Genomic DNA, 27,952 nt, shown 5'->3' on the forward strand with positions numbered 1-27,952 from the left:
CCAGTAAGACAAATTGCTGGCAAAAAATGCAGTCACAATTTTTATTGATCTGATGTGCCCCTGCAAGAAAGGTGTCCAGGCCTCAGCCTATCTGATGTGGTATCATATACTAAAGTGGCTGGTGGCCTATTTAATGGTCTCCTGTTTTTCCTTCAGTCAGCCAAAAATAGTGGCTATTAAAAACCCCCCTGAGTGCTATTGGATGTCAGTGGGTTCTAATAAATCTTTCTCTTGTCACCTTCATACTTAGAGGATCAGGCCCTTATCAATGAAGTGGGAAGACTCCTCCCTAATTTCTGATAGGATAAGATTTTATTTCTGATCTGGATGGTTGTGATGGTGGGATTGCTGCAGAACATGTTGGGCATGGAAAAAAAAAAAAGCTTCCTGCAAGACCTGACCCCTGGTTATGAATCTTATTGATATATGAATTTGTCCCTTTTCCTAAGAGATGTTGATATCCGGTAGCTTTCATTGAAATTAATGGAACTTAGAAATTTTTTTTCTACTTTATCTCTACCACTATATTTAAAGAAGCAATCCCCACACATCTGGATTAATTTATAGCAGCAGAAAAGCAATCATATGTGTATGGATATTCCATTTCTGGAAGTGAAATACTCAAGACCAAGAGTATCAAACATGGCCTGTGAGCTGGTATGGGTTATCCAGTCTGTGCAGAAATACGTCCTCCAGGCCTCAGTGCTTCTTGCTGTGGCTACCAACAGTGAAGATGCCTCTATGTCACCAGCGGCAAAGGAATTAATGCTGTCATTGCTTAACCTTTGTTGCTGTGGGTGGTTGAGCAGTGACAGTGTAAACTCTTTGGTTTCTGGTGCCAACACAGTGTTGCCCATCCCAGGAGGAGCCCTGAGGTCCACATCTGACCCATGCAGGCAAATGAGTTTAACACCCCTGCTCCGCACTGTTGTTATATACCTTCGTACTTTTATAACTGCATCTACACAAATGCTTAATCCAGTGTGTCTGTACAAGTGGCAATCATACTTCAAATTAGTATTTTTATACTTGTGGAACTTTTCTGGAGGATACCAGTTCTTGGTGAAACCTAACAAACCAAAAACTACCTGTCCTATCATTTTATTGCCCAGATTTTAGATGCTTTATGATTGGTGTCCTTCAGTGGGTTAAACAAAAATAATTAAAGATGTGTAGAAACTGACCCTTTTTGTCAGATGTGCCCAGCTGTATATGTACCCTTCCACCAGTTGCTGTACTCAAAGTGGGTTGGGGGGATATAGTTAAAAAACATGTTGTATCTTACTACCTAAATATTTTTCCATGCTTAAAACTCCTCACATCTTTTTTATAGCGTCCCCTGGCCTTTCAAGCCTGAAAAAGTCTTATTCAGCTTTTAAGAGAAGTCCCCCTTTTCAGTGTCTTAAGCCCTACAAAGCATACCCAGGGAAATGCACTCATATTTAATATGCACTCCCAATATTTATGGCTGCAAATCTGGCAGTTCTGTTTTAGAACTAATGGTCTCCCATAGCTCTGAGCTGTAGAGAAATACTTTTACAGCATTATTCCTGGTTTGCATGGTTGTGCCAAGAATAGACCATGAATTATGCTGTGGCTACCCACATATTTTGTCTCCTTGCTATTCCCTTTCACGAGAAGGTAAGGATGAGCTGAAATGGAAGAACTTGAAAGTAGGCTACCTGGACAGGAACTTCCTTTTCTTTCCCACATTTTTGTCAATGCATTTTGAGTAAAGCCATCCAGCTTGTAATATTATTCTCTCTTTTCCTATTATTGCTTCTGAAATGGTTATACAACAATTGCTTCATTAAGGAGTTGTTTTCTTGAAAATGTGTGTTTTTAAGGAATGATGTTCCTGAGGATTTAGAGTTCAGTCCTTCAGTATGCTGAATATGCTGGTATTGAAGTCAACATGACTTCTCATTTGCTAAAACATGAATACTCAAGTGTCTTGCAGGATTGAACCTAGAGATATTCTAGCTTGTGACTACATCACTTACCTAAAGATGAATGAGATATTGTCCTTTTATTTTAACATTCCAACAGTGGCAAGAATGCAGTCATATCAAATAGCGTTCATCCTACAGGGAAGCAAATTCACTTCAGGGTGGGTGGGAATTTTGAAAGTTTTGAGATTGTAGGTAAAATAACAAGCTATTCTGAGCCTTCAACAAGGCTTCTGATTCCCTGGCTTGGACCATCTCTTGTTAATTCCTGCTGTGCTACAGGCCTCTGTGCTCAGGGCCCTTTCTAAAATTAATTCATGCTTGTGTAAACTAAAGGCACTGGCATTTAAAGAAAAAGTGGGGGGAAATTCTTTATGGACTGTGCTGTCCATGCATGTTGGAGGGCAGCAATGCTAACAATAGACAAAGTACCATTCTCTTCCAGCAAAGCATCTTCCATTCTAGACCATTATCTTTTGTTTGGAATTTCAGGGTCTATTTCTTGCAGTATTTCTATATTGACTTTCTCATGCTCATGAAATCCTTAATATGCAGCATTCTATTGTTTAATTATCCAGGGCTATTTTGAGCACACTGCTGCCAGTGTCACTTTACTTGCTAGTTTTAGGCTTACAGAACGCAGTCTGGTAGCAGCTTGGTGGAGGCCACCCAGTGTGTTTTGAATGTTCTTTTCTTGTATCAATCCTATTTTAATATCCACATGTCTTTTTGTATAGCCTGGTGACACATGGATATTATCAGATCGGTGTCACACCGCGACATGCATTCCAGGTGGTCATACTATTCTGGAGAATTATCGAATTAAGTGTGAGAATCTGCCCAAACCTACATGTCGCAATGATCGTGCTGCTGTTAAACTTGAGGAAACCTGTGGCTGTCATTGGGTGTGTCCTTGTGAGTAACTTATTTTGCATATATATTTTTCCCATCAGCTGTAATGTGCTTCAGAAATATCATGCTGGAAAAGCAACACAGAGCTGCAAACCCAGGGGGAATTCAAGGGTATTGGAACTGACCTGAATTAGCGCTTACTCCTTATCAAGTAAATTTCTCTTCTCCATTGATGTAGGACTGGGAACGCAGGCACAGGAGAGGACAGATAACATGCAGGATGGCCAAAGTAGCAATGAGATGAGAACTCTTGCATTAGATATTATAAATATGCTCTCTTGCCCCCTTTTTCTCCCAGACACAATGTTGCTTAATTGCAGAGAAAGTAAAAAGTTGGATTTTTTTCTTAGGGGAACAACAAGGGTGTGCATTGGCTAGGAACTCCTTGGAGCAATTTTGGCATCATTCCCCTCTAACACACCTGGAAACTCAAACAACTCTTTCTGAGTTGCAAGGGCAACTCCCAAACATCAACACCAGGGCTGTCACATCTCTAGAACTCGTACAGCCTCATACATGGTTTCAAAAGATACTAATACAGATGGAAAACCATGGTGATTTTCCTGTATTTTTTTCCTTGTTTTTATTCCTCTTGCTTTTTATTACTAAAGGCATAAGCATGGATAAATTATTTGTTTTTTAAACCGGGGAAAGATTTAGTGTGTGTAAAGATTTTCTCTCCTTTCGTAATGCACATGAACAGTTAAGATTGCATAGGCAGCCTTCATTCTAGCATGTCCTAACTTTTGTATGCTTGCATTTGCAAAATTAATACCCTTTGAATGTTATTTTGTGGGGGTGTTGTTATCTATGTTCCTTAAAAACAAAACAAAAAAACCCAGCAAGTTGATAACCATCAGAATTCCATCTCATGGTCTCAGATTGACAATCGCATGGGTTAACTGTAAGGCTGGAATTTAGTAGACCCATCTCACTGACTGCTTTCTTTCTTGGTTCTGCAAGTGGGGTACTATAGCAGGCTTCAGTCCTCAGTTTTCTCTTCAAGTATCATGCTCAGTGTGTTTTCTTGTCTCCTTTTCAGTGCTTTTGTCCATTTCTGCTCTCCCTCATCCCGGTTTGTTTGCCCAGACATTCCCCGTTTCTTTTCCCCAGCTACAGCTGAGCAAAAGTTTTCAGAGAATAATAAATACACTGGTAAGATTAAAACTGTTTGTAAATTCAGGTAAAATTCAGCAAATAGTTCAGCTAAAACAAAAATGGGGGGGTATTCTGAAAATGTTAAATACATTTTATTTTCACATTTTAAAAAATAAACTCTTTCCTTTGGGAAATTAATTTTGTTTTGAAGTTTACAAACAAAAAACTGCATTTTTGTTTCAAAAGAATATTTTTGTTCCCAATTTGAACTATACATTAAAGAAAAAAAAGAAGGAAGAAAGGGACAAAATAATCTCTAAAGGAAACAAAATATTTTATAATGGTTGAACAGAATGTTTCAGGTTAATTCAAAGCAAATCTTTTCTTTTACCAAAAAAAAATTCAGTTTTAGGCCAATCCAAATTGCTTTTTCTTAATTCCTGCATTGGCCACTGAGACTAAGCATGTATTAATCATGATAACTACTGAAGTATGTAAGTGCTAATTGCATATTCACAAGAGAATTAATCTTGCTACAGATCTTTGTTGAATTCTTAAATGGGTACAAAGTATGCTATGCCATAGATTTCAATATGTTCAAATGGCTTCTATTTCAGATGGGTGCCTTTAGATCAGGGGTGGGCCCATGGGCTGGATCCAGCCCACCAAGAGATTTAATCCAGCCCCTGGTGGGCAGCCGCCAACTCACTGGATCTGGCCTGCAGGCAACTGGTAACTATGTCCACTGTATGGTGCCAGGTGGGCAGGCAGGACTACTTCAGCCCAGAGGCATCAGGTGTCTGCTATGGACCCAGGTGGGGCTTCCCCCACTGCAGGTGGATGGCTGTGTCAGATGTGGACACAGCAGGCAAGTGCAGGAGCCCAGACACAGAACCTGCCAGTGGCATCCACAACTGACCTGTTGTCCTCCCAGCTTGATGGAAGTTCTCACCCAGAGACCTGACCCAGAACCTGCCAGCAGCATCAAATGTGGACAGAAGCAGGAGATGCTGCTGAACCAGGTGGGCAGAAGCGTGACTGTCTCTTCTCATCTGTCTCTCTCTCCTTCCCCACCCCCATCCAGAACCCAGGTGAGTTTGATGCCACCACCGATGCCTGCCTGGGTCCACAGATGAATGTCATGGCTTGTGGCAAACTATAACTTCAGCTGGGTTCCGGAGGGAGGGAGGAGGGGGAGAGAGACGGACAGAAAGACATAGACAGAGACACAGAGAGGGAAGAGAGACAGAGGGACAGAAAGGTAGACAAGAGAAGAAAGCAGGAGACAGAGACAGAGTTGGATGTGGCCCTTGACAGGTCCCCAGAACTTAAGTGACTCTTCAGTTGAAATAATTGCCCACCCGTGCTTTAGATGATTATATTAATGCGGGCAGTTCTGCATTCATGTACAGTGTTGGACTAGGTGATCTTTGAGGTCCTGTCCAATTCTGTGATTCTATATGAAAAGTTACAGATGGTTTTCATCCTGTAACTCTGCACCTGAGAGCACACAGCTATACATTGTCTGTAGTGGTCACTTTGGATGAAAAGAAGGACCTTTACAGGTATCAAGAACCAAAGTCTCATAGGATCAAACTAGTTTATATAGGCTGCAATCTGGCTAACAGTTATGGATGTGAAATAAATGTAACCGCTCATGTGCTTGAATGTAGGAACACTTTTATAAGTGTTTTCAGGATCAGTGTCATGGCATACACCTTTCTGCAGGAAAAGGCTGCAGCACTTTATCAGATGGAGTCCAAGAGTAGTCTCCAGTTTCCAAACCCATCTGAACTGGGGAGGAGGGAGCTTGGAAAAATACAAATAAATCTGAAAAATGAAGTGAATTCTAGGCTAACCCTGAGCTGCTGGGGCCCATCAGACTTAGAAGGAAAAAAATTCTACTTTTGAGTATTGTAGCAGATAAAATGGATACTGTGTGAATAGTGCCTTGGCTGAGGTGGAGTGAGCAGTCAAGTATTCCTACTCAAATGCACAGAAATGAGGGACCCTGCAGAGGTGTTAGAGTTGCAGGCTGCTGAAAAGAGAACCGCTGGGGCACCCCACACGTGTTCCATGGGGACATGTTCTGCCACACTGACTTCACAGCTGATCTTTCCATGTAATCAAAGCTATTAGCACACGGCTTACATGATGAAGAATATCTAAGAGTAGGGTGGGGAGGAATTATGTATGCATAGAATGGAGGTAGAAAAAGCTGGATGGTCCTTTTTCAGGTGAAATCATTTAGAAGCTAAACCCTCCAGGTCATTGCATGGCTTAGAAAGGAGCTCAAGCACAGTGGTACTGGGGTGGTCCTGATGTATGGTGAAAGTGGGAAGGGGTATTCCCTCCCAACATGGAGCACAGTTCCACATGGTCCAGAGAGAATAGGAATTCTGTGTGAGAGCCAAGCATGCACCCTGTGGATTTACAATAACATGCATTTGCTGGCTGAGCCTCACCTCTCCATCATGGGGAAGATGGGTGACCATACAGGCCAATGAATCCAGTGCACCTGAGTTAAATTCTGGAAAAAGGCCAGTTGAGGTGCTTATTTTGATTAAAACATGTAACATTGGCTCTAGACACATTCAAACCACTTGGGGGGCGGGGGGAGAATTAGGACTACAAGTATGTGCATCTGGCCCGGAGAAGCACAGTGATGCCTGTATATGGAGCCAAAATTCACAATCGCCTCCAAGGTTTGACCCTGTTGGTTGTATTTTCAAAAGCACCTAAACTTAGGCTCTAAAGTACTTAAGCTGCTAAAGTGCTTAACATGGGATTGAAGAGTCTTCAGCCGTTAAGACTTTGGTGACACTTAACTGAATCACTTTTGAAAATATGATGTAGGTATGTAAATCATGCAAGTAGGTGCTTTTGGAAGTTTATCCCTGCATTTTTTTTAATGAAGAATTTGGTGTCTTCTTTCTCTTTAATGTATAGTTCCATCTGGGGATCAAAACACCCATTAGGGAACCACTGTGTTCAAAGAGCAAAACTGTTTAGTGCTACTTGAAATGCTTAGGTGTTTTAGCAGCTGACTTATTGTCAGTCAAGGAAGACTTTTGCACCAAGTATTTTCCCATTTAGTAGAGTTGTGTGAAGCTTTGGGTGGTGATTTGATTCGGAGGAGATTCAGCTGGATTTGGAGGCCGAATTTCTGAATCTGAATCAAATCAGGGGACCAATTAAAAGGTCCGAATTCATTCAAAGTTCTCTGAATCTAAGGAAAAGATTCTGAGAGCTTTGATGACTCTGACGATCCCCAGTGGCTGCAACAGGGAGCTGCAGCCATCTCTAAGCTGCTAAGTAGGGGCAGGGAAGGGGGGCTGTGGGAGGGGGAAGGGACCCTGCCTGCTCTCCCAGCCTAACCCAACCTCCCTGCTCCCCCAGTCTTCTCCATGGCTGTCCCGCCTGCCCTAGCTCCCCATCCTTTAAAGGAAAGCCCTGGTGCTCACCGAGTGTTGCCAGGTGGGCGGTGATCACCATTGTCCCCCACTACCGCATGCTGCATAGGGGGCTCTGCACGAGCCCCTTGATCCCCTCATGGCTGCCCTGCCCACCAGGGCTCCAGCCCTTTAGGAAAAAAAAGAATGGAGAAAAGCCACAGGACTCACCGCTCCTGCAACAGCCTCAGGGCTTGGGGGGCTCATGCAGAACCCTCCGCATGGTACAGGGCAATGGGGGGCAGCAGGGATTGCCCCCCGCTGGAAGAAGCAGCGTGTTCTGCGGGTTTTGTTTTGTTTTTTTTCCTTAAAGGTCCGGAGCTGTGGCAGACAGGGCAGCCATGGGGAAAGGAGTAGGGTGGAGGGGTCGGGGGACTCGCGTGGAGCCTCTCATGCAGTGGGAGGCAGTGGGGATCACCCCCCCACCTGGCAGCACCCGCTGAGTTGGGGCTTTTTTTTTTAACAAGTGCTGGGAGCTGGGGCAGGTGGGGCAGCCATTGCTGGGCTGGGAGAGTGGGTGGGGGATGAGCCTGGCCATTCAAAGATTCAGCCAAATTGATTCAGGATAGTGATTTGAATCACCAAATCAAATCACTGTCCCCCGAATCCGAATTAAATACTAGCCACTTCACACAAGCCTACCATTGACTGTTTCTTTTAAAGCACATTTAATTATCTAGACTTTTTAAATCCAAGATTTCCTTTTTAATATAAATATTCCCTAAATGCAAAATAATTGCATAGGTTTTAGTTGAATCATGTTACTTGTATCCAAAATAATAAACACCTACAAATGTCACTTTTATATGAACATTTTGGTATTTCCTATTTCACAAATAAATGCACAGTGTTGCAGAGCCATTAGTCTTGGCATTCAAAACAAGTCTCCCTGAAGGATCTCTTAAGGGATTAAATTAAAATTACCACTTGTACCATTAGTTACTTGGCACAAGAAAGCCTGTAGTTCTCTTAAGGTTATTGCCCTTTAGAATGAGATAATATTTGTTTAGCTCTGTATAAATTTAACAAGAATTTAACTTTCATTTCCCAAGATTATGTGAATTTGTAAGGTGGATGGCTAATTTCTCACACAGACCTCCCTCCCTGCCAAAAAACAAAACAAAACAAAACAAAATCCTCCCAAACCTCCCCACAACCCATGGCATACATAATTAATTGTTTTTAATGGATATTCAATACAAGTTGATGCAAATATGCAGAAATTGCATTAGTCAGCTGACCATTAAGGTTCTGACCCTGTCCTTGGTGAAGTCAGTGGAAACCAGATGGAAATGTGAGCACTGAGTGAAGTACTTGGAAGTATTTCTTCTAAGTTTATTTCATTCACTTGCATAATTTAGAAGTATCTTGAAAGACTTATTTCCTTAGAAGTGAGAATAAAGATTTCATGAGAGCTAACAGATTTAGTTAGTGGTTTCATAGTTTCATAGTTAGTAGGGTCGGAAGGGACCTGGCAGATCATCAAGTCCGACCCCCTACTATGGCAGGAAAGAGTACTGGGGTCAAACAAGCCCAGCAAGATGATTGTCAAGCCTTGTCTTAAAGACCCCCAGGCTAGGAGCCAGCTTCACTTGGAAGTTGGTTCCAGATCCTAGCCGCCCTGACAGTGAAGTAGTGCCTCCTGATGTCTAATTTGAATCTACCCTCTGCCAGCTTGTGACCGTTATTTCTAGTCACTCCTGGTAGTGCTCAGGGGAACAGGGACTCCCCCAATGCCTGATGGTCCCCTCTGACTAGTTTGTAACAGGCCACTACATCCCCCCCCTCAGCCTTCTCTTGTGGAGGCTAAACAGGTTCAGGTCCCGTAGCCTTTCCTCGTAGGGCCTGCTGCCTGCCTGATCATGTGAGTGGCCCTCCTCCGGACCCTCTCCATGTTGTCCACATCCCTCTTGAAGTGCGGCGCCCAGAACTGGACACAGTACTCCAGCTGCAGTCTGACCAGTGCCGCATAGGGGGGGAGGATCACCTCCTTGGACTTGCTTGAGATGCATCCGTGGATGCATGACAAGGTGAGGTTGGCCTTCCTGACTGCATCCCCACACTGCCAGCCCATGTTCATCTTGGAGTCAGTGATGACTCCAAGATCCTTTTCTGCCTCTGTACTGACAAGAAAGGAGTTCCCCAGCCTGTAGGTATGGTGCTGGTTCTTCCTCCCCAGGTGCATCACTTTGCACTTGTCAGTGTTGAATCCCATCCTATTCTCATCCGCCTACCCTTGTAACCTGTCTAAGTCCGATTGCAGCCTATTCATCCCTTCTAGTGTGCGCACATCCCCCCACATCTTAGTGTCATCAGCAAATTTGAACAGGGTGCTTTTTACCCCCTTGTCCAAGTCACTGATGAAGATGTTGAACAGTGCGGGCCCAAGGACTGAGTCCTGCGGAACCCCACTGCCCACATCCCTTCAGGTCGAAAATGACCCATCCACCACCGCTCTCTGGGTGTGACCCTCCAGCCAGTTGGCGACCCATTTGGCTGTGTAGGTGTCGACACCACAGTCCCCCAGTTTTTTAATGAGAATGGGGTAAGAGACAGTGTCGAAGGCCTTCCAAAAGTCCAGAAAGACTATATCCACTGCTACCCCTGCATCTAAGGATTTGGTGACCTGGTCGTAGAAGGCCACCAGGTTGGTCTGACAGGACCTGCCTCTAATGAACCCGTGTTGGTTGCCCCTAAGTATAATCTCTCCTGCTGGCCCCTCGTGGACATGTGCCAGAATAATTCTCTCAAAAAGCTTACCCAGGATCAAGGTAAGACTAAACTGGCCTATAGTTTCCCAGATCTTCCTTCCTCCCTTTTTTGAAGATGGGAACCATATTGCCCTCTTCCAGTCCTCTGGCACTGCACCAGAGCACCACGAGTGCTCGTAAAGCCATGCCAGGGGTCTCACAATGACCTCAGCTAATTCCCTCAGAACTCTGGGGTGGAAATTGTTCAGACCAGCTGATTTAAATACATCCAGTCCCTCCGGAAGTTTCCTGACTAGATCCTCACTGACCCTTGGCCTCAGTGCGCCTCCCCTGGGGCCTGTGGGGGGTCTGATACAGTCCCTTCTTAGGAAATGGAGGCAAAGAAGTTGTTAAATAGGTTAGCTTTGTTGTCTGGTGCGATGAACAAATTTCCTAGCATGTCTTGCAGGGACCCCAGGTTACCCGGTACCTTCTTTTTGCCCCCTGTGTATTTAAAAAAGGACTTCTTGTTGTCCTTGATCCGGGAAGCTAGTCCCAGTTCCATCTCCACCTTAGCCTTCCTGACCGCCCCCCTGCATCCCTGAGCAACCGCAGTATAGTCCTCCCTGGTGATGATCCTCCCTTCCATTGGGTGCACGCTGCCCTTTTAGCTAGGAAACATTCCCGGATGCTTTTGGTGAGCCATGGGGGGCTTTTGCGCCCTCCTCCTCCCTTTGATCTGTGTTGGGATTACCTTCCTTTGGGCTTGGAGGATAGTCTCCTTAAGGAGCAACCACTCTTCTTGGACACCTGGCTCCCCTCCCCTCTGGGACCTCAGTGCTTCCCCGACTATTCTCCTTAGCTCACTGAAGTCTGCCCTCCTGAAATCTAGGGCCGCTGCCTTGCTGCAGGCCTTTGCCATCTTGCGCTGGATGGTGAATTCCAGCAGGCAATGATCACTGTTGCCCAGGTAGTTGAGCACCCGCAGGCCCCTCACCAGGTCATCACCCATGGCCAGCACCAGGTCCAACAAGGTGTCTCCCCTGGTGGGGCTGTGTACCTCCTGAGTTAGATGGAGGCCCTGCATGTGGGCTAGGAACCTGCGTGAGCGGTCAGACCTGGCTGACTGCTCTTCCCAGCAGATGTCTGGAAAGTTCAGGTCACCCATGATGACCACGTCATCTGACCTAACTACCTCTGTGAACTGACTTGAGAATTCCTGGTCTAGCTCTTCCCCTTGGTTGGGTGGTTTGTAGTAGACACCCACTGCTAAGTCCCTTTCCCCTCAACTGCCTTGTATTCTAACCCAGAGCACTTCAGTGTGCCCCTCCTCTGACTCTGTGCTAGTTGATGAGAATGTGTAGTCCTCCTTAATGTAGAGCACCACACCCCTGCCTTTCCTCCCCGTCCTGTCTCTCCTGTACAGCCTATAGCCTTTGATATTCACTGCCCAGTCGTGCGTTGGGTCCCACCACGTTTCAGTGAGCCCCATTATGTCTGGGTTGGTGTCAGCTAGCAGGAGGGTAAGTTCCTCTTGCTTGTTTCCCATACCATGACCGTTTGTGTAGAGGCATTTGAGGCCTCTTGAGGATGTGTGCACTGGCCCCCTAATCTCAGCATTGCCCAGGCCCCTTTTGCTTACCTGGGTATATGTTCTGCTCATCGGTCTAGGCTGGGCTGTACTTGTGGGTGCTGCTTGGTTTAGCGGTCCAAGGCTGCTTCCGCCCTCGTCTTCCCCTTCCCCTGATCAGCCTAGTTTAAAGCCCGCCAGAGGAGATCCGCCAACCTAGAAGAGAACACATGCTTACCTTTAGGGGAAAGGTGGAGCTCATCCCATCTGAGCATGTCTATCATCGTGATTTGCGGGTCGTTGTCAAGGAAGCCAAAGCCAGCCTCAAGACACCATTCCCAAAGCTGCCAGTTGGTCTCTGTGATGCACATCTCATGCCGTCTTCCATACCTCCTGTGCACCTATCTCCTTCAGCACACCCCCCAGAGCGTGGTAGTCCACCATCAGGTGATCAGGGCTTCTCCTGGCCACATCATTAGTACCCACATGGATTAGGACCATGGGGTAGTAATCGGTGGGCTGGATCATCCCCGTCACGTCCTGAGTCTTTGCTCTGGGTAGGCAGTAGACCTTGCTTAGCTCCTTCAGGACTGCTTAGCTCCTTCAGCCTGTTCAGAGCATGGAGAGTGTGGAGTTGCCTCCTCTCCTTCCTTTTCCTTCCATGTTACCAGGGCTTCGTACCTGTTCTCCAGCCAGATTGGAGGAACTGGTATTATTGTGTTGTGAGCAGCCCTGGTTCTGGAGGTGCCTGTCTGCCACTCTGCAGTGGAGGGCACCTCCTGAGGTGCTTCTTCCTTGGGTGTGTGGCCCTGCAGGGAAATCAATTTCATTCTCCGCCTCCCTGATTCCCCTCAGCCTGCTAACCTCCTCCTGGAGCTCCCTCACCTGTGCCTCCAGGGCCCTAAGGTGCCTGCAGGACAAGTGTGGGGGTCCCCAATCCCTGCCCCCCCGGGCCTTTCTGGGCAACCCCAGGCCAGGGGGTGGGGGGATGCCAGCTCCCCCATGGGCTCTGTCTGGGTAGAGGCCTCAGACAAGCCCTGGGTAGGCTGGTAATTGGTTTCTAACTATTATTCATGGTTAAATATTTCTATATTTTCTTGAACTGAACTATAGTATATGCAGATCAGCTTTTGATTTTTTCTCATTCCCTGTCTCTTTTCCTATTTCTCTGTATTTAGCTTAATTTATCTTCATAAATTAATGAAAAATACACAATTCTTCCTACAAAAATTTACATGCATTTGGCTTGGATTTACCACTGATATCTTAAATGCATTTGCAAGTATATAATACTTAACACGATATTATTGCTACTTAATAGATTTTGCATTTGTGATCTACAGATGAAGAACACTATATGGGATCTAAGTAGTATTATCGCAACAAAATATTGATTAAAAAAAATCTTTTTTTTTGTATCTTTTTATAAAAGGAGAGGGACCAACAGCTCTTTTCATCCTTTTTTTCTTGACTTTGTGATAGAAGTGATTAATGCAGTAAAGTGTGGTTAATTTGCCATTCCAAAGGGAAGGCAAATACTGGTGAATTATCTAGTGGTGACCAGTTATCTGAAGCTGATATTTGGAGGAATTTGGGGAAAGAGCACAGGTGGGGAATGGGACCAATGGTGAATAGTAGCAAATAATCCTAACGGTGACTTACCCAGTTTACCGTACATTGAATTTAGAAGAATTATCTGCATAATACAGTTTATTCTGTATTCTATTATTTGCATAATAATGTCTACTCATGGCACGGGTATCTAGAAAAACTGTATTTTAGTAAAACATGTTTCCTATCTTCTCTGGAAGTTGGTGTGTCATTAACTTTTTTTTTTTTTTCCTACTGAGTAATGTCTTAGCTTTCAGTCAGACTCATTTGATTGAGATTAGTGGATCCTGCCAGGCCTGTGATGGATATGCACTAACCTAGTAACTAAGAACAATGAGCCCTGAGATGTTTCTTTCTCACCATTTTGCAGGTAGGTGCCTGGGAAGCTCAACTCGCCACATTGTCACCTTTGATGGGCTGAATTTTAAACTGACTGGCAACTGCTCCTACACCATGTTTCAAGACAAAGAGCATGATATTGAAGTGATTCTTCACAATGGTGCATGCAGTTCAACGCCAAAAATAAACTGTATGAATTCTGTAGAAGTAAACCACAGCGGTGTATCCCTGAAGCTCTCTAGTGACATGACTGTAAGTCCAAGTACAGTCTCCTTAACTGATAGAGGTATACTAGCAAAACTCTGTAGGACCTAGTGTAGGTGTAGGCTAGACCTGCATTGTAGGTGCAGACAGAAGTGACAATTTTTGCCTGATCTGGCCACAAAAAGTAGTTTATAGCTGTGACCAAACACAAGTACGTGGCTGCAAATAACATAAAAAATGGCCAGTTGGGTAAAGTTCTGACCCCTCATTGCACGATGTTACAAAACATAGGACTTTTTGTAACTGTCTGCCAAGCTCCCAGCCTGTTGCTGTTTTCAGAATGGGGGGAAGGGAGCAGAGGGAGTTTTATCTGGAGGGTTTCAGCCTCCCCCCCCCCGAAGTTGGGGTGGGTGTACTGCACCCCTCTTCCCCTGAGGTGGGAGGTTCTAATTCATCCACCCCACCCTACAGCACCAGCTGGGGAGCCCCAAGAAGAAGCTCCCTCTGTCGTCTTTTCCTCCTCCCATCCCCCTCCCCCTGCAACCAACAATGAACTTCCGTTTGGTCTGGGATAATGTTGTAACTTGGAACGCTTTGTAAAAAATCATTCCGTTTGCACCCTGTAATCTCTCATGAAGCAGCTGCAGTGTTGATTTCAGCCTTGGCTGGGAATCTGGCCTAAAATGATAGGGCTGTGTGAGGCTTCGGATCTGGAGAAGCTTCAGATGCTTCAGTGTCCAAAGCAGCATTGTTAGGCTTTCTGAAGCGGTTTGGAGCTTCCAAAGCACTTTGAAAAAGCTTTGGAGCCGCCTCTGAGATTTGGTATTGATTATTTCCTCTCCTTAGTCTGTAGTTTTGTAGGTGTTAACAAGTTAATGAGCAACGATTAACACCTAAACTAAGGAGAGGAAATAATCAATACAGACAATCAACTGCCCCAAGACAGACACAGTCAGTTGCACAAGACCCCACGTCATGAGTTTTGCCTGTCAGCAGCTAGGGGTGCAGGGCCCTAGAACCTAGAACCCCTGCACCTATCTCCTCAACAGCTGGCAGGCTTTGTGGCCATAGCAGGGGCCACCATCCCTGCAGCTTTCACCCTGCTGCACCTTAACACATGCAGTGTCAACCATGGCATGAGTTTTGCTTGTCCGCAGCTTGAGGTGCAGTTCCCCCCAAGCCCCTGCACCTTTCAACTTGAAACTTGGCAGGATTTGTGGCCTCACCAGGGGCTACTACCCCTGAAGTTTTCACCCCACTGTGGCTTAACACATAGATTCATAGATTCATAGATGCTAGGGTTGGAAGGGACCTCAATAGATCATCGAGTCCAACCCCCTGCATAAGCAGGAAAGAGTGCTGGGCCTACATTACCCCAGCTAGATACACATCCAACCTTCTCTTGAAAACCCCCAGGGTAGGGGAGAGCACCACCTCCCTTGGGAGCCCGTTCCAGACCTTGGCCACTTGAACTGTGAAGAAGTTCCTCCTAATATCCAATCTAAATCTGCTCTCCTCTAGCTTGTGGCCATTATTTCTTGTAACCCCCGGGGGCGCCTTGGTGAATAAATACTCACCAATTCCCTTCTGTGCCCCCCTGACGAACTTATAGGCAGCCACCAGGTCGCCTCTCAACCTTCTCTTGCCGAGGCTGAAAAGGTCCAGTTTCTCTAATCTCTCCTCGTAGGGCTTGGCCTGCAGGCCCTTAACCATATGAGTGGCCCTTCTCTGGACCCTCTCCAGGTTATCCGCATCCTTCGTGAAGTGCGGCGCCCAGAATTGCACGCAGTACTCCAGCTGTGGTCTGACCAGTGCCCGATAGAGGGGAAGTATCACCTCCTTGGACCTATTTGTCATGCATCTGCTGATGCACGATAAAGTGCCATTGGCTTTTCTGATGGTTTCGTCACACTGCCGACTCATGTTCATCTTGGAGTCCACTAGGACTCCAAGATCCCTTTCCACTTCCATGCCACCCAGCAGGTCATTTCCTAGGCTGTAGGTGTGCTGGACATTTTTCCTCCCTAGATGCAGCACTTTGCATTTCTCCTTGTTGAACTGCATTCTGTTGTTTTCTGCCCACTTGTCTAACCTGTCCAGGTCTGCTTGCAGCTGCTCCCTGCCCTCCGGCGTGTCCACTTCGCCCCATAGCTTAGTGTCATCTGCAAACTTGGACAGAGTACATTTCACCCCCTCGTCCAAGTCGCTGATGAAGACATTAAAGAGTATCGGTCCAAGCACCGAGCCCTGCGGGACCCCACTGCCCACACTCTTCCAGGTCGAAACCGACCCATCCACCACGACTCTCTGGGTGCGACCCTCCAGCCAATTCTCCACCCACCGGACTGTGCAGTCATCCAAGTCACAGCCCCTTAACTTGTTCACCAGTATGGGGTGGGATACCGTATCAAAGGCCTTCCTGAAGTCCAAGTATACGACATCCACCCCTCCTCCTGCGTCGAGGCGTTTTGTGACCTGGTCATAAAAAGAGACTAGATTGGTCAGGCACGATCTGCCTGCCACGAACCCGTGCTGGTTTCCCCTCAGCATAATTTGTCCTGCCGGGCTCTCACAAATGTGAGCCTTGATGATTTTTTCAAAGACTTTGCCAAGGATGGAGGTGAGACTAACTGGCCTATAGTTGCCCGGGTCCTCCTTCCTCCCCTTCTTGAAAATGGGAACCACATTGGCCCTTTTCCAGTCCTCCGGGACTTGACCCGTGCGCCACGAGCGTTCAAATATTCCCGCCAGTGGCTCTGCAATGATGTCCCGTGCGCCACGAGCGTTCAAATATTCCCGCCAGTGGCTCTGCAATGATGTCGGCCAGTGCCTTCAGTACCCTCGGATGGAGCTCATCCGGGCCTGCCGACTTAAAGGCATCCAGTTCTTCCAAGTGACCCTGCACCACCTCAGGGTCCACGCATGGAAGTCTGGTGCCTTGCTGCTGCCTCCCTACACTCCCAGTGATATGTGACATGAGTTTTGCTTTCAGGAATTTGGGGTGCATTTCCCCCCAAACCCCTGCACCAATCTTCTTGAAACTTGGCAGGCTTCATGCTCTCAGCAGAGGCTAGCAACCCTGCATGTTTCATCCATATCAAAGTTATAGATATTTAATTGAATCCCCATTATACCCTATGGCTGGATCTCTGAAGTGACTCCGAAGCTTCGGAGCTGCTTCGGCCAAATCAAAGTGGAAACCCAGTCTGGAGTTCCGGATCGGATCGCTGGCATCCAAAGTGGTCGGATCTGAAGCCAGATCGAATACCTGCCTACTCGCAGGGGCTTATAAAATGAGTGGCTTATTTTAAAGACAAGCAAGTGTCAATGGAATGACCATATATAGAGCTGTCCAAATCTTTATTAGAATTTTAAGTATCTCACATGCACAGGATCGGCTAATTTGCCAGACAGAATTAACCTAGATGTGATTTTTTTCCAATGTAAAAAAATACACGAACAGTGGACTCCAGCAAGGGTTGATATCTGTTCCAAGTCAGATACAGTTACCTCCAATTAAGTTGATCTCTGCAGTGCCATATGCATTTTATTAGCCCTTCACTGCCATTCAGTTCTTTCATTGTTGCCCCTAAATTCCTGTCAGTGGGTGGGATGATTTTGTTGTCTTGTTAAGTAGGTGAGAGTTGTTTAGTCTAAAGTTAGGGCTCATTACAATGAAGTTAAGAGGTTTTAGCCCGGTCTTGCAAATTGCTGCATGGCCTCCTTTGTTACTTAAATTTGGTGATGAGCATTTGAGAAGAGGTATTGGATGCCTTGTAGCATTATATCTAGACTTTGTAAGAACACATATAATGCTGAAAGATCCTATCTACATAGAAGAACATTGATAAAATATGTTTGCAATGAAAAGACAAACACAATTTATTTTTGGCATTTCTAGATCTGAAACTTAGTTTGCAGCTTGCATGGATCCTGTCAACTGGTCCTGCTGTTATTTATGTTCTTTTCAAATGAAATTCAGTCAGATCTTGGTCAAATCATGAGTATAAAGTTACAACGTGTTTAAGAAAAGCAGAGAGTTTTTAATGTATTTAGCCTGCTTGGTAGAGCTGATGTGTTTATTTCTTCTTCTCAAAAACAGGTTGCTGTTAATGGAGATATGGTCAGTCTCCCCTACACCAGTGGCCAGCTTGACGTTGCAGTCTATGGAGCAATAATGCATGAAATCAGGTTTTCTCATCTTGGACATAATCTTACATTTACTCCAAGAAACAATGAATTTACCCTCGAACTTAGCCCAAGAAGCTTTTCTTCAAAAATGCATGGCCTTTGTGGTAAGTTTGAAAGTTACCAGTTTCAACTGCTTTTTCTGGGCTTCAGGCAGTTTTGAGGTTTCTTATATTTTGAGATCCTCAAGGAGCAGGTGTGATACTGACCCTGTAAACTCCTCTGCATGAGCTGACCCCACACAGTTTGGCTCTCACAATTGTAATGTATAAGGGTGCTTAGGAACATAGTGCTGGGCCATTGAATACAGTTCCTTCCATTGATAGGCAGTTGTTAACCCAAGGAATCTCCAAAATTGCCACTTCAAACCTTTATGTAAAACTGTAACAGGCAAAACCAGAAATGTCCTGTAGCTCACTGTAAATAAAAGCAGGGGAGGTAAAGGCACTGACAGTAACCTGTCACTAAAATGATGGGGAGTTAGCTGGTTAATATAATGTTCAGGGGTTCTCAGGTCAAGGAGCATATCCCACTCACAGAGCTCATCTGTGTATTATCTGAATGCCTTCCAGTTGTGCATTAAACAACATGGTTACATACATTGCATTTTTTTTTGTCTCATTTTCTCCACAGGTTTTTTGTTTGCTTGTTTGTTTTTAATGAATGTGTTGCTATATGTGTGAGAAGGCCAAGGTAAAGAAATGCCCCTACACTTGGAATGGAGGATTGTTAATTGTTCTTATGTCCTGAAGGAGTTAATTTCATCATCTTTAGTTGGTCTCTAAGGGTATTTTTACATGTGGTCTGGTGGCGGGGGGGAAGGGAGTGGGGAGCTGGGTGTGATGCATCCCCGGATGTTGGAGGGACTGCAGATTGCCTGTTATATCTCTGTGGAGCAGATGGAAGTTACCCTAATACGAGATAGGTACCATGGCCCAGAGTTAACCCTTGCCTGAAGTGGTGTAATTTGAGATGCTTAGAGGGTACTTAGCATGAGCTAATGAACTTTAACATGCAGATGTTCATGTTTTAAGTGCCCTTAGCATGGTCTAAGTGTAATGTATAACTTCAGCCTTAGTGTGATTCTATTCCATCCTGCACAGGTCCCTGAAAAAATTGTTAATTGAACAAACTGACTGTCCTCCTTGCTTTTTTGTTACTTAGTCATAAGGGTGATGATTAGGGCTGTATGAAATTTTGTCAGGTGTTATGTTTCAAAGCTGTTTCAATGCATTTTGAGCTCAAAACAGCAAAATCAAAACAAAATAAAAGGCTTTGAAACGAAACGAGGGCACTCAAAACATTTCCAAAGTTTCAAAATGTTTTGAGTTTCAAAGCTGGGCTTACTTGGCTTTAGGGCTGGCCCCAGTTGGCAGGGCAGCCTGCTGTCATCCGGCACAGATCTGGTGGTCCACACCCCCAGGAGGAGTCAGGCACTGCCCTGCAGCCGGAAATGAAATGAAACAAAACACTGTCCCTTTGAAACGGTGAAACGGAAGTTGAAGAAAAACGGTACTGTTTGTACAGCCCTAGTGATGATGTTGCATTACCAAAGTGGATACATTCATGGACAGTTAGAGACTTAAACATGGTGGAATAGAATTGAACGTAAGCACCTGAGCTCACTTACAAACCTAACAGGAGGAATAGCCTCTGGCCCTATGTATTTATCTGTCTGTAGAAATTATTTATTGCAGTATACATAATGATATAAAATAACAATTCGACAATGACCTCTCTGGGAAGATGGTTTTAGGTTTAAGCAGAAGGTTCATTTATTAACAATACTATCAGCTTCTGTCTCAGAAGTTAAATTAATAGATTTCAGTAAAATTGTAACTCCTAGCTCTTAGCCCAAACACTACGTATGTTAACGGGGCATTTATACACATACATATGTCTGCTCCAATGTGCCAGAAATCCAGCACATTGGAGCAGATTTGATTAATCAAGTCTGTAGAACACACGAACTGATGAGCTCAGCACTGAGTCGCATACATTTGTATAAAAGGTGTGATGTGGCATTGCTAAGAAAATGGTGGTGATGAGCTTTGAAGCTAAAACACCTTTGATGTGTTTTAGTTGAAAAGAACACTGGTGCCATTTTCTCAGCACTGGTGCACATTTTGCCATTTATACAAATGCATGTGACGCAGCATGGGGAACTTTTAAAAGGACCTAGCACCCACAGTTCTCATCAGTATGGACACAGGAACTGGTAGCTACTTACATTATTTCAGAATCTTGCCAGCTAAGGATGTCTGGCTTGATTCTTTGGCTTTGTAACAGTTGCATCTTTTCTGGCAAAGTTACCCTAGAGAGGCCAATGTTTTTCCCCAGCACAGTACCTTTAAACTTTACATGCAGAGGGGTTCTTGCACATTTTTTAAAATAAAGAAGTCCTGAACTGTGCCTTTATGTTGGGTCTCTTTGCTTTTTCTTTAGGGATGTCAAATGCCATCCTCCTAGGTTTTTCTGAAATATTCATGGGTGGCTGAGCTATACATTAGGAGCTTTACTTCTCACATTTAGTCAACAGGGCCTCTGGGCCTCTTGAATCTTATTAAACAGATGTCTCTTGCTAATCCTTTTTCAGTTGTTGTTAAATGGGTGTTAACAAAAACAAAACAAACAATCAAACCCACCCCAAACTCAAACTCTTACCAGTAGCAACCAGGAAAACGTGGAAACATTGAACAGTCTAGTTCCTTTACTCTTCAACTTAGTCAGCGATTACTTTTTTGTGGCATCACAATTTCAGTGGCACACAAAGCATCTATAGAATCATGCTTGGATGCCAAATGTAATAAATTAGTAGAAACAAATCCTGAACTTTTTGGAATCTTGCCCTTGTAGCTTACCTTTACACACTCTGGTTGGCTGTGTTTGCTTTGACCCTGTTTGTTCAAAATGGTTTTGCTGGTGATGTTGTTTTTTAAACTCCTTTGTTTTCTTTTGCCCTCTAGGGGTGTGCGATGAGAATGATGGCAATGACTTTATGCTAAATGATGGCTCTGTCACATCTGACAGCAGTAGGTTTATTCAAGAATGGACTGTAAAAGAACCAGGAGAGGTGTGTGAGGTCGAGAGAGAGAGCAGATGTGCTGAACATACTGCTACCAAGTGCAGTGTTCTGTTATCTGCTCAGTTTGAAGAATGTCACAGGATAATCTCTCCAAACATGTTCTATGCTGCATGTCAAGAAAACAGCTGCTACAGCGGTGAAATCTGTGAGATTATATCATCCTATGCTCAAGCTTGCAGGACAAATGGGATCTGCATTGACTGGAGAATGCCAGAGTTCTGTGGTAAGGATTTCACTGCTCATTAAAGAAATACAGAAATCAATGTATACTCCAAAATTATCCAGTGATACTTCTCCCATTGTCTCCAGTTTGCCTGCATCATAATCCCAGGGCAGCACACAGCACTCTGAGAGACATTAGATAATTACTTTCATGGGCAGCTTAATTTAAGTTTAGTCCCTGCTATCCATTTAACCTCTAATTGCAGAAAAAAGGGGCACTGGAGAAAGTACACGCTCCTGTTAATCATTCAGGGCAGATGGTAACAAGTAGGGAAAGCCTAACACAGTGAGTCTAGCAAGGCTAAGAAATAGTATACAACCACACAGTCACTGCCAAACCTTCCACACCTAATATGAGCCCTGGTCAGTATTGGTAATGTGTCCTAATTCCATCAATCCATAGCAGCTGCAGAAGTGGCTGAAACAGTGAAAAGATCAGGTTTAGGAATGAAAGGTCACAGTTTGGCTTAATGGCATTTACTTATTTCAGCATGTAACTAGGATAAGCCTCCACTGATGCAAATGATGGCTTTTCTTGACTCTCCTTGGAGGCTGTGCTGATGTCCCTGTGTGGGTGTTTGACCCCTGATTGCTTAGACCAGGGTAAATTCCTCATGTACACAAAGACTAAGCCTTTAAGGCCCCTCTACATGTGCAGGTAAAGGCACTGTGGGATCTAATGTACGATTCACTGAGTTGTGCCTCCTGCCAGGCAACTTGTGCGCAGCAGGAGGTATGATTGCGGGATTTCTCTTTCAATCTCATTGTGCCTTATTGCAGGTGCAGGGAGAGCCTGATCCAGGACTCCCCCTGCTCTGGCAAGAAGCAAGCTCCCGTGGCTTGGAGCCCCCATATACCCCCAAGGGTGGGAGATTGCAACAGCCACAATCCCATAGCTCCTGGGGTTTCATATACCCCTGAGGCTAGGAGATCATGGCTGCCATGATCCCCCAGCTCCAGGGATTTCATTCGCCCCTCAGGGCAGCTGCACCCACTGGCTGCTAGAATCTACTTAGGTCATGGCACCCAGCATCCACAGCTGTGAGATTCTGGGTCCTCATGCTGCCCAGAGTTGCCTCAGTTCCAGCCCTGGCTAGGCAAGGTGCATCCCTATGGCTGGGAGCCTCATCAGCTGAGGGGGTTTGCAGCCACAGGGAAAAGCCTGCTGCACATGCAAATTAAAGCTTGAAAGCAACCAGCTATAACATTAGTATACATTTTCAAGGTATAACTTCATAGGTGGTTGGAGCTTTTTGTGGCATGATGGCTACTTTGCACATGTAGCTAGTCTCATGGTAATTGTGCAGTGAACTAGTTAATTGTGTAATATCTGTAAGTGTTGAGGGGGCCTAAGCATGTGAGAAAATAGGGACCTTGAGCTTTCAAGAAGAAAAGGTAGGAAATGACTGCTATGTATGTCCTCTTCCCAGAGCAGTATCAGTTGCCCTCTGCTTAATAGAGCAAGTCAACCATAAATTGCTGTGCATGTACTAAAATCTTCTTTGCTCGTGTCCCAAATGATCAGTGAACATGGCAAGCAGGTTAGCAGTGCAGCTACCCAAAGCCATGTAGATGTGAATAACACATTAGTCCCAGGCTTGTAGGATTCCTGTATCTTTACTTACCCACTTCTCATTGCATGCACTAAACAGTTGCATTGCACAGGTGTCTAGAGACTTGTTGAGAAAGCGCACTGTAAACTATAAAGAATGAAGATAAATGACCATGAAGGCTGCTACCACCCCATAGTGCTTGTAGGTATTCCTGCTTTCTTGTAACACTTGCTGTATAGGAAGTTACAGATATGAGGCATTGTTTCCTAGCTTTTAAACTCTGCTGTATGTGATAGTTCTCAATGTGGGCCTCTTCCTCAAAATATCCTTTTATGTACCCTGACATGGTCACTCTTCCACTCATTCTCTGCATTCTCTCTCTCATCTGTTTGTCCGCTTCCCTTTTTTTCTTTCTCTGTGAATTTTCTTTCTCTGTGTTTCTTTCTCTGTGTTTAGTGTTTTCCATTCCTCATAGTTTTATTCTTTGTCTTAATTGTTTTTCTTCCCACTCTTTCTTTGCTTTCTGCTTCACAATTTAAGAACTTCTAGGCTACAGATCAAACCTTCACACATGCATATGCCATACTGTAAGGCAGTAAAAGAAATGTTACAGGTGGTGACTTTCCTTCATGTTTCAGGCATGAACTCCAGGAAACATTTACAAGTAAATAAATAAATAAAGAGCAAGTGGATTTGGCCTGAGTTAATTTATTAGATGGTTTTTTAAGACCCAGTTTTGGAGAACCTTGTTGTTACAAATAGATCTTTTAAGAAACAATGTCCTTCCAATATAATCCTAGGCAAAGGGTGGGGGAGTGATGTTGCCTGCCATTTCCTAGATTTAGTGCTTCAACCAGACTTTACAAATTGCAACATCTGAGGCAGAATGTCAGAGAGGTATCTTAATAACTCTTCTGCATTCCTCAAATTCCCAGCATATGACACAATAGGCTGGGACAGCCAAAGAGCTCCCCAATTTAACTCCAGTTACATGAAGCAGTCACTGCTGTCTTAACAATGGCATCTTCTTCTTTTTTCCTTTTTTGAAGCAGATGCATGTACACAGTTGCCAGAAATAAAATTGTTAATTACCAGGGCACAGTGCGGAATACATTAATGGCGGCATAGTTTAATTGTCATAACTGTACAAACTTATAAACAAGGGCATTGCACTAGTTTGATTTTTTTTCAATGAACCCTGTTATGTGACTTGATCTTCATTATTTCTATGAGGCACAAGTCCCACAAGGAAATAGATCTGCAGCACCTCAGCAGAACAGTTCATCCCTGAACTCCCAACTGGACAGGAAGATATACATGATGCAAAAGCCTTTAAGCAAATGCAGTATATTCTCCCTCCTATGACTTTCTGCTCCACTGATCAGTACCTGGATCAACCTTCTGTATCTTTCTGCCCTGGCTGTGGTGCACAGAGTGGTTTTTGTGCTCATGGGAGTTCATGGACTAGACCAGTAGCTGGCTACACTGAAGTGACTTAGTATCCAGCCCATAGCTAGCAAGACTGGTTGTGTAATGTCAGGGCACAGAAGCTAGACATACCTTTTAATGGGCTTACTCCTTTCAGGAGCTATCTGTTGAAAAGGGTTTCTGTTATATTATTTTAATGCAAAGATCCTAAAGAAATCTCATGGGTCTCTAGCTAGAAGAAATCAATATATTTTTATGAATTATTTTAGTGGGAAGGGAAACTTTAGTCATGTGGAAATCATGTTGTTTATACAGCCATTAAGGGATAACCCAGGGCATATCTACATCATAGCCACTTTTATGTAGAGTAGGGATATACAGACTGGGTTTCACTTCAGGATCTTGGATTTTTGTAGCAGTCTAACTAAAGCAGTACAGAGTTTAAGTATAGGCTCCTTTGCCCTACCAAGAAACTCCAATATTACAAATGTTTGATAGAAAGGAGGACTATCAGTAAAGAAGATAAGTAGCATCAGCAGCCTTACTGGTTGCTTACTCTCTTTGTTGACATTTGCATGTTGTTTGTATGAGTAAATATGTAGGCATTTCTTTCACAGACTTTCAGCATTTATCTTGCAAATGAGCCAGGACCTAATTAATAATTGAGTCACCATAGTCTTGCCCATATTACTGTAATGGACCAGGGTATGGGTACTCTGTGTAGGTCACCTGTGTCTCAAGATCATAAACTAGGAGTTTGGAGCTGGAAATCAGAGCCAGGAGTTCAAACATGCAGGAACTCAGGCTGGGGCTAGGCATAAATGTAGGCAAAAGCAGAAGACTAGGACCTAGGCAAGGGCTTCCAAGCAGTCCAGGGACCCAGCAAGTAGATCTGTTGCCCAGACAGCTTGCTACTGTCCATTCAGGGCCTGTGAGGTCCTAAGCAGGCGGGACTCTCTTCCTGTAGCCCTTGTGATTTCTCAGTCTGGTTTCTGATCACTGCTGCCTGGGGTGAGAACCTCTCCAGCTGGGCCTAGGCTCACTACAGTTACAGCGAAACTGTGTTGCTATCTGGGAAAGCAAAGTCATTTCTAAATAGATCATCAATTTTTCTCAGTCACTTTGAGGTTCTGGAAAGTTTATTTTGTTCTGGAAACAATGTCTATTGGTGTTCCGGAAAGGTTTCCCCACCCTCCTTCCCTCTGAATTTCCAATTTATAAGAAATTTTGAAAAATCTGAGTTCTTTTTCAATTTAACCCAATCCAGATTTTAAAATGATCCAGATTTCTTACAGACCAGAAATCCTGAATATAACCCAATCTCTTCTGTATGACGTTGGAAAAACAGAACAACCAGAGCAAAACCATAGCCAAAGATCCAGATTAATTCACTGCCATCGAAGTTTCCTTACTGGTTTTGCAAAGCAAGATTTTTGGAATTTGCTCTTGGATGCACCGTAAAGAGATTATCATTATTGGAATCTCTTGCAACTAACATAGGAAGGAATAATTTTCAAGTAGGATGAAACCATTCTACTTCACATGAAATATTTTGCTCTTTGAAAAATGAAATTTTGTCAAAATTTAGACTTTTTATGGGAAAAGGTAGATTTTGGTGGAATTTCTGTCAGGACAATTGAAATGCAGTGTTTGCTTCAGGTCAATGTTAATCCCTAGCCATCTAAACTACTGCAGGGATCTATGGGAGTTGTGGTTCTGGATTATATGTATCCCTGTACTCTGTGATGTGCCTTACTCTTTGCATGAGCTAGGTCTCCCATGGTAGACCATGATTGCTCCCTGTGGCTGAGCCACTAGGTTCTATTATTGGGCTCTTGCAGGCAGTGTCCAAAGTAACTAAGGGAAGATGAAGTCCAGCAAGGGAACGTGGCCCCCGGATGTGAACAGGGATATGAGAAACCCAGAATTAGAACTCTACAAAGTGTGTGATGAAGTAACAAGTGGGTACAGACTGTTGTGTTGACCCAGCCCAAAACAAGTTTTTGATTTCTATCAAAAATATTTCTGAATCAAATATCTCTGGAACTTTCTGAACCATCTTGATTCTCCCCCCTCATCCCCCTCTATTTTTTAATATGACTGGGGATAAAAAGAGGTGTCATATGACCATATTTTCCTATACGATCAATTGGCTATGGTTTCAAATGCAAAGACAGATTTTTTCTGTACATTTCCTTCATGTCAAATGTTTTCCTTTGGATTTCACTTTTTCCCACAACCATTATACTTATACAGCCCACTTTTCTTCCTAGTGATCCTTTTTAATTATGAATGCTGTGCTATTTAGTGGGATCTCAGCTCATAGCAGAAAGAATTATCACTGTGATGCAAAGTTTCACATGCTTTTCTGATTATTTTTTTTTTTCCTCTTGAAGGATCTGGGATTTCATTTATTTTTCTGGTTTTGGTTTTCTTCCTTCTTTATTTTGTGTCTTCTTCCCTTTTCTTGCATTCATATGACCACACTGCTGTACATGAAGATACTAGACTTGAAAGGAAGGTATATGTATTTATTTTTACTTGCTACTAATTGAACTTTGCATCTTTGCTTCTAACTAAGATTGCTATTGGCGTGGTTTGCTCAACAGTTGCAAGCAAGATAAGTGGGCAAGCACTTAAAAGTTGATGCTTGCACAGTAGTAGTTCAGAACTGTATTTGACATCATTTGACTAGAGTTCATACACTTGGATAAGCCTACCTTGAATGAGAGTGACCACACTGCAAAACAATGCTAGCATAGGCTAGGGACAGACATTCAAAAAGCCTGAGCCTGAATTGATTCAATCTTTGCAGGTTAGTCTAACCTGGCTAGGCTGAACTGGTTTGTAACTGGACATTCTCTCAGGACTGAGGAAATTCAGGCACATGCCTGTAGTGACTCAGGCTAGAAGCCAGGGGATGCTAGAGCAGCCTTCCTTTACCTTGCAGAGCCCTGAGCTGATGGGGTGGGGCACGGCCAGGCCCTGGCAGCATGCTTTGATTAGGAAGGTCTGCCTGCACCATCCCAAGTTTTTCCTCACTGGCTGCTCAAGGGGTTGGGAGTGTTGCAAGTTCCCAGCCCCCTGCTAGCACTCTGAGGCAAGGGTGTGTGTGTGCGTGGTGCATACATGGATCTGTTGATGATATGAGGCTTTTCAGTCTCTGCCCCTGCTTCTTTATACTGTCTGCAGCAAACTGACAGGCAAGAAAGCCAGCAGGGGGCTGATAACAGTGTTTATAGCCCCATCAGCAAAACAATAGCCTCTCTCCATTAGTTCAAACTTTTCTTAAACAGCTTACCAGCTGACCTGTTGATTAGCTCCAAAAATCCCTAAGCAGTCACTGTTCTGTCTGCCTGCGCCAGTGAAATTGGAGACACTCTCTCTCTCTCATTCACACACACACACACACACACACACCCACCCACCCCCCTCTGGGCATTAGCTAGCGTACCACATGCCCAGGGTCCATGGGGCTCTGGTCCATGCTGTGGGAGATGGGATGGAGGGGGGGAGGGATTCCTGCTTGAGCAGCAAGAGGGGTGGGGGGGGGTAGGGCAGGGTGAAGCCAGGCAGACCCTGCTGTGCTTGCAGTCTCTGCTGGAGCTCCAGTGAGGGAGCAGAGGGGAGGGGCCAGCTCTGCTGTGGAGC

At 44.5% G+C, this 27,952-nt stretch overlaps 1 protein-coding gene across 3 annotated transcripts in view; it reads left to right on the forward strand.

The window, feature by feature from the left end:
• VWF (von Willebrand factor) overlaps positions 1–27,952 on the forward strand; it is a 263,892-nt gene that overhangs the window by 182,584 nt on the left and 53,356 nt on the right. For all 3 annotated transcript variants that reach the window (XM_090043875.1, XM_090043874.1, XM_090043876.1), the window contains exons 34-37: positions 2,687–2,864; positions 13,653–13,873; positions 17,928–18,120; positions 20,980–21,321. In XM_090043875.1, coding sequence (XP_089900001.1) covers positions 2,687–2,864; positions 13,653–13,873; positions 17,928–18,120; positions 20,980–21,321 — 934 coding nt within the window. The remainder of the gene's footprint in view (positions 1–2,686; positions 2,865–13,652; positions 13,874–17,927; positions 18,121–20,979; positions 21,322–27,952) is intronic.

The sequence above is a fragment of the Crocodylus siamensis genome, chromosome 4 (assembly GCF_052110815.1).
Source record: "Crocodylus siamensis isolate JL-2025a chromosome 4, ASM5211081v1, whole genome shotgun sequence".
Taxonomy (NCBI): domain Eukaryota; kingdom Metazoa; phylum Chordata; order Crocodylia; family Crocodylidae; genus Crocodylus; species Crocodylus siamensis.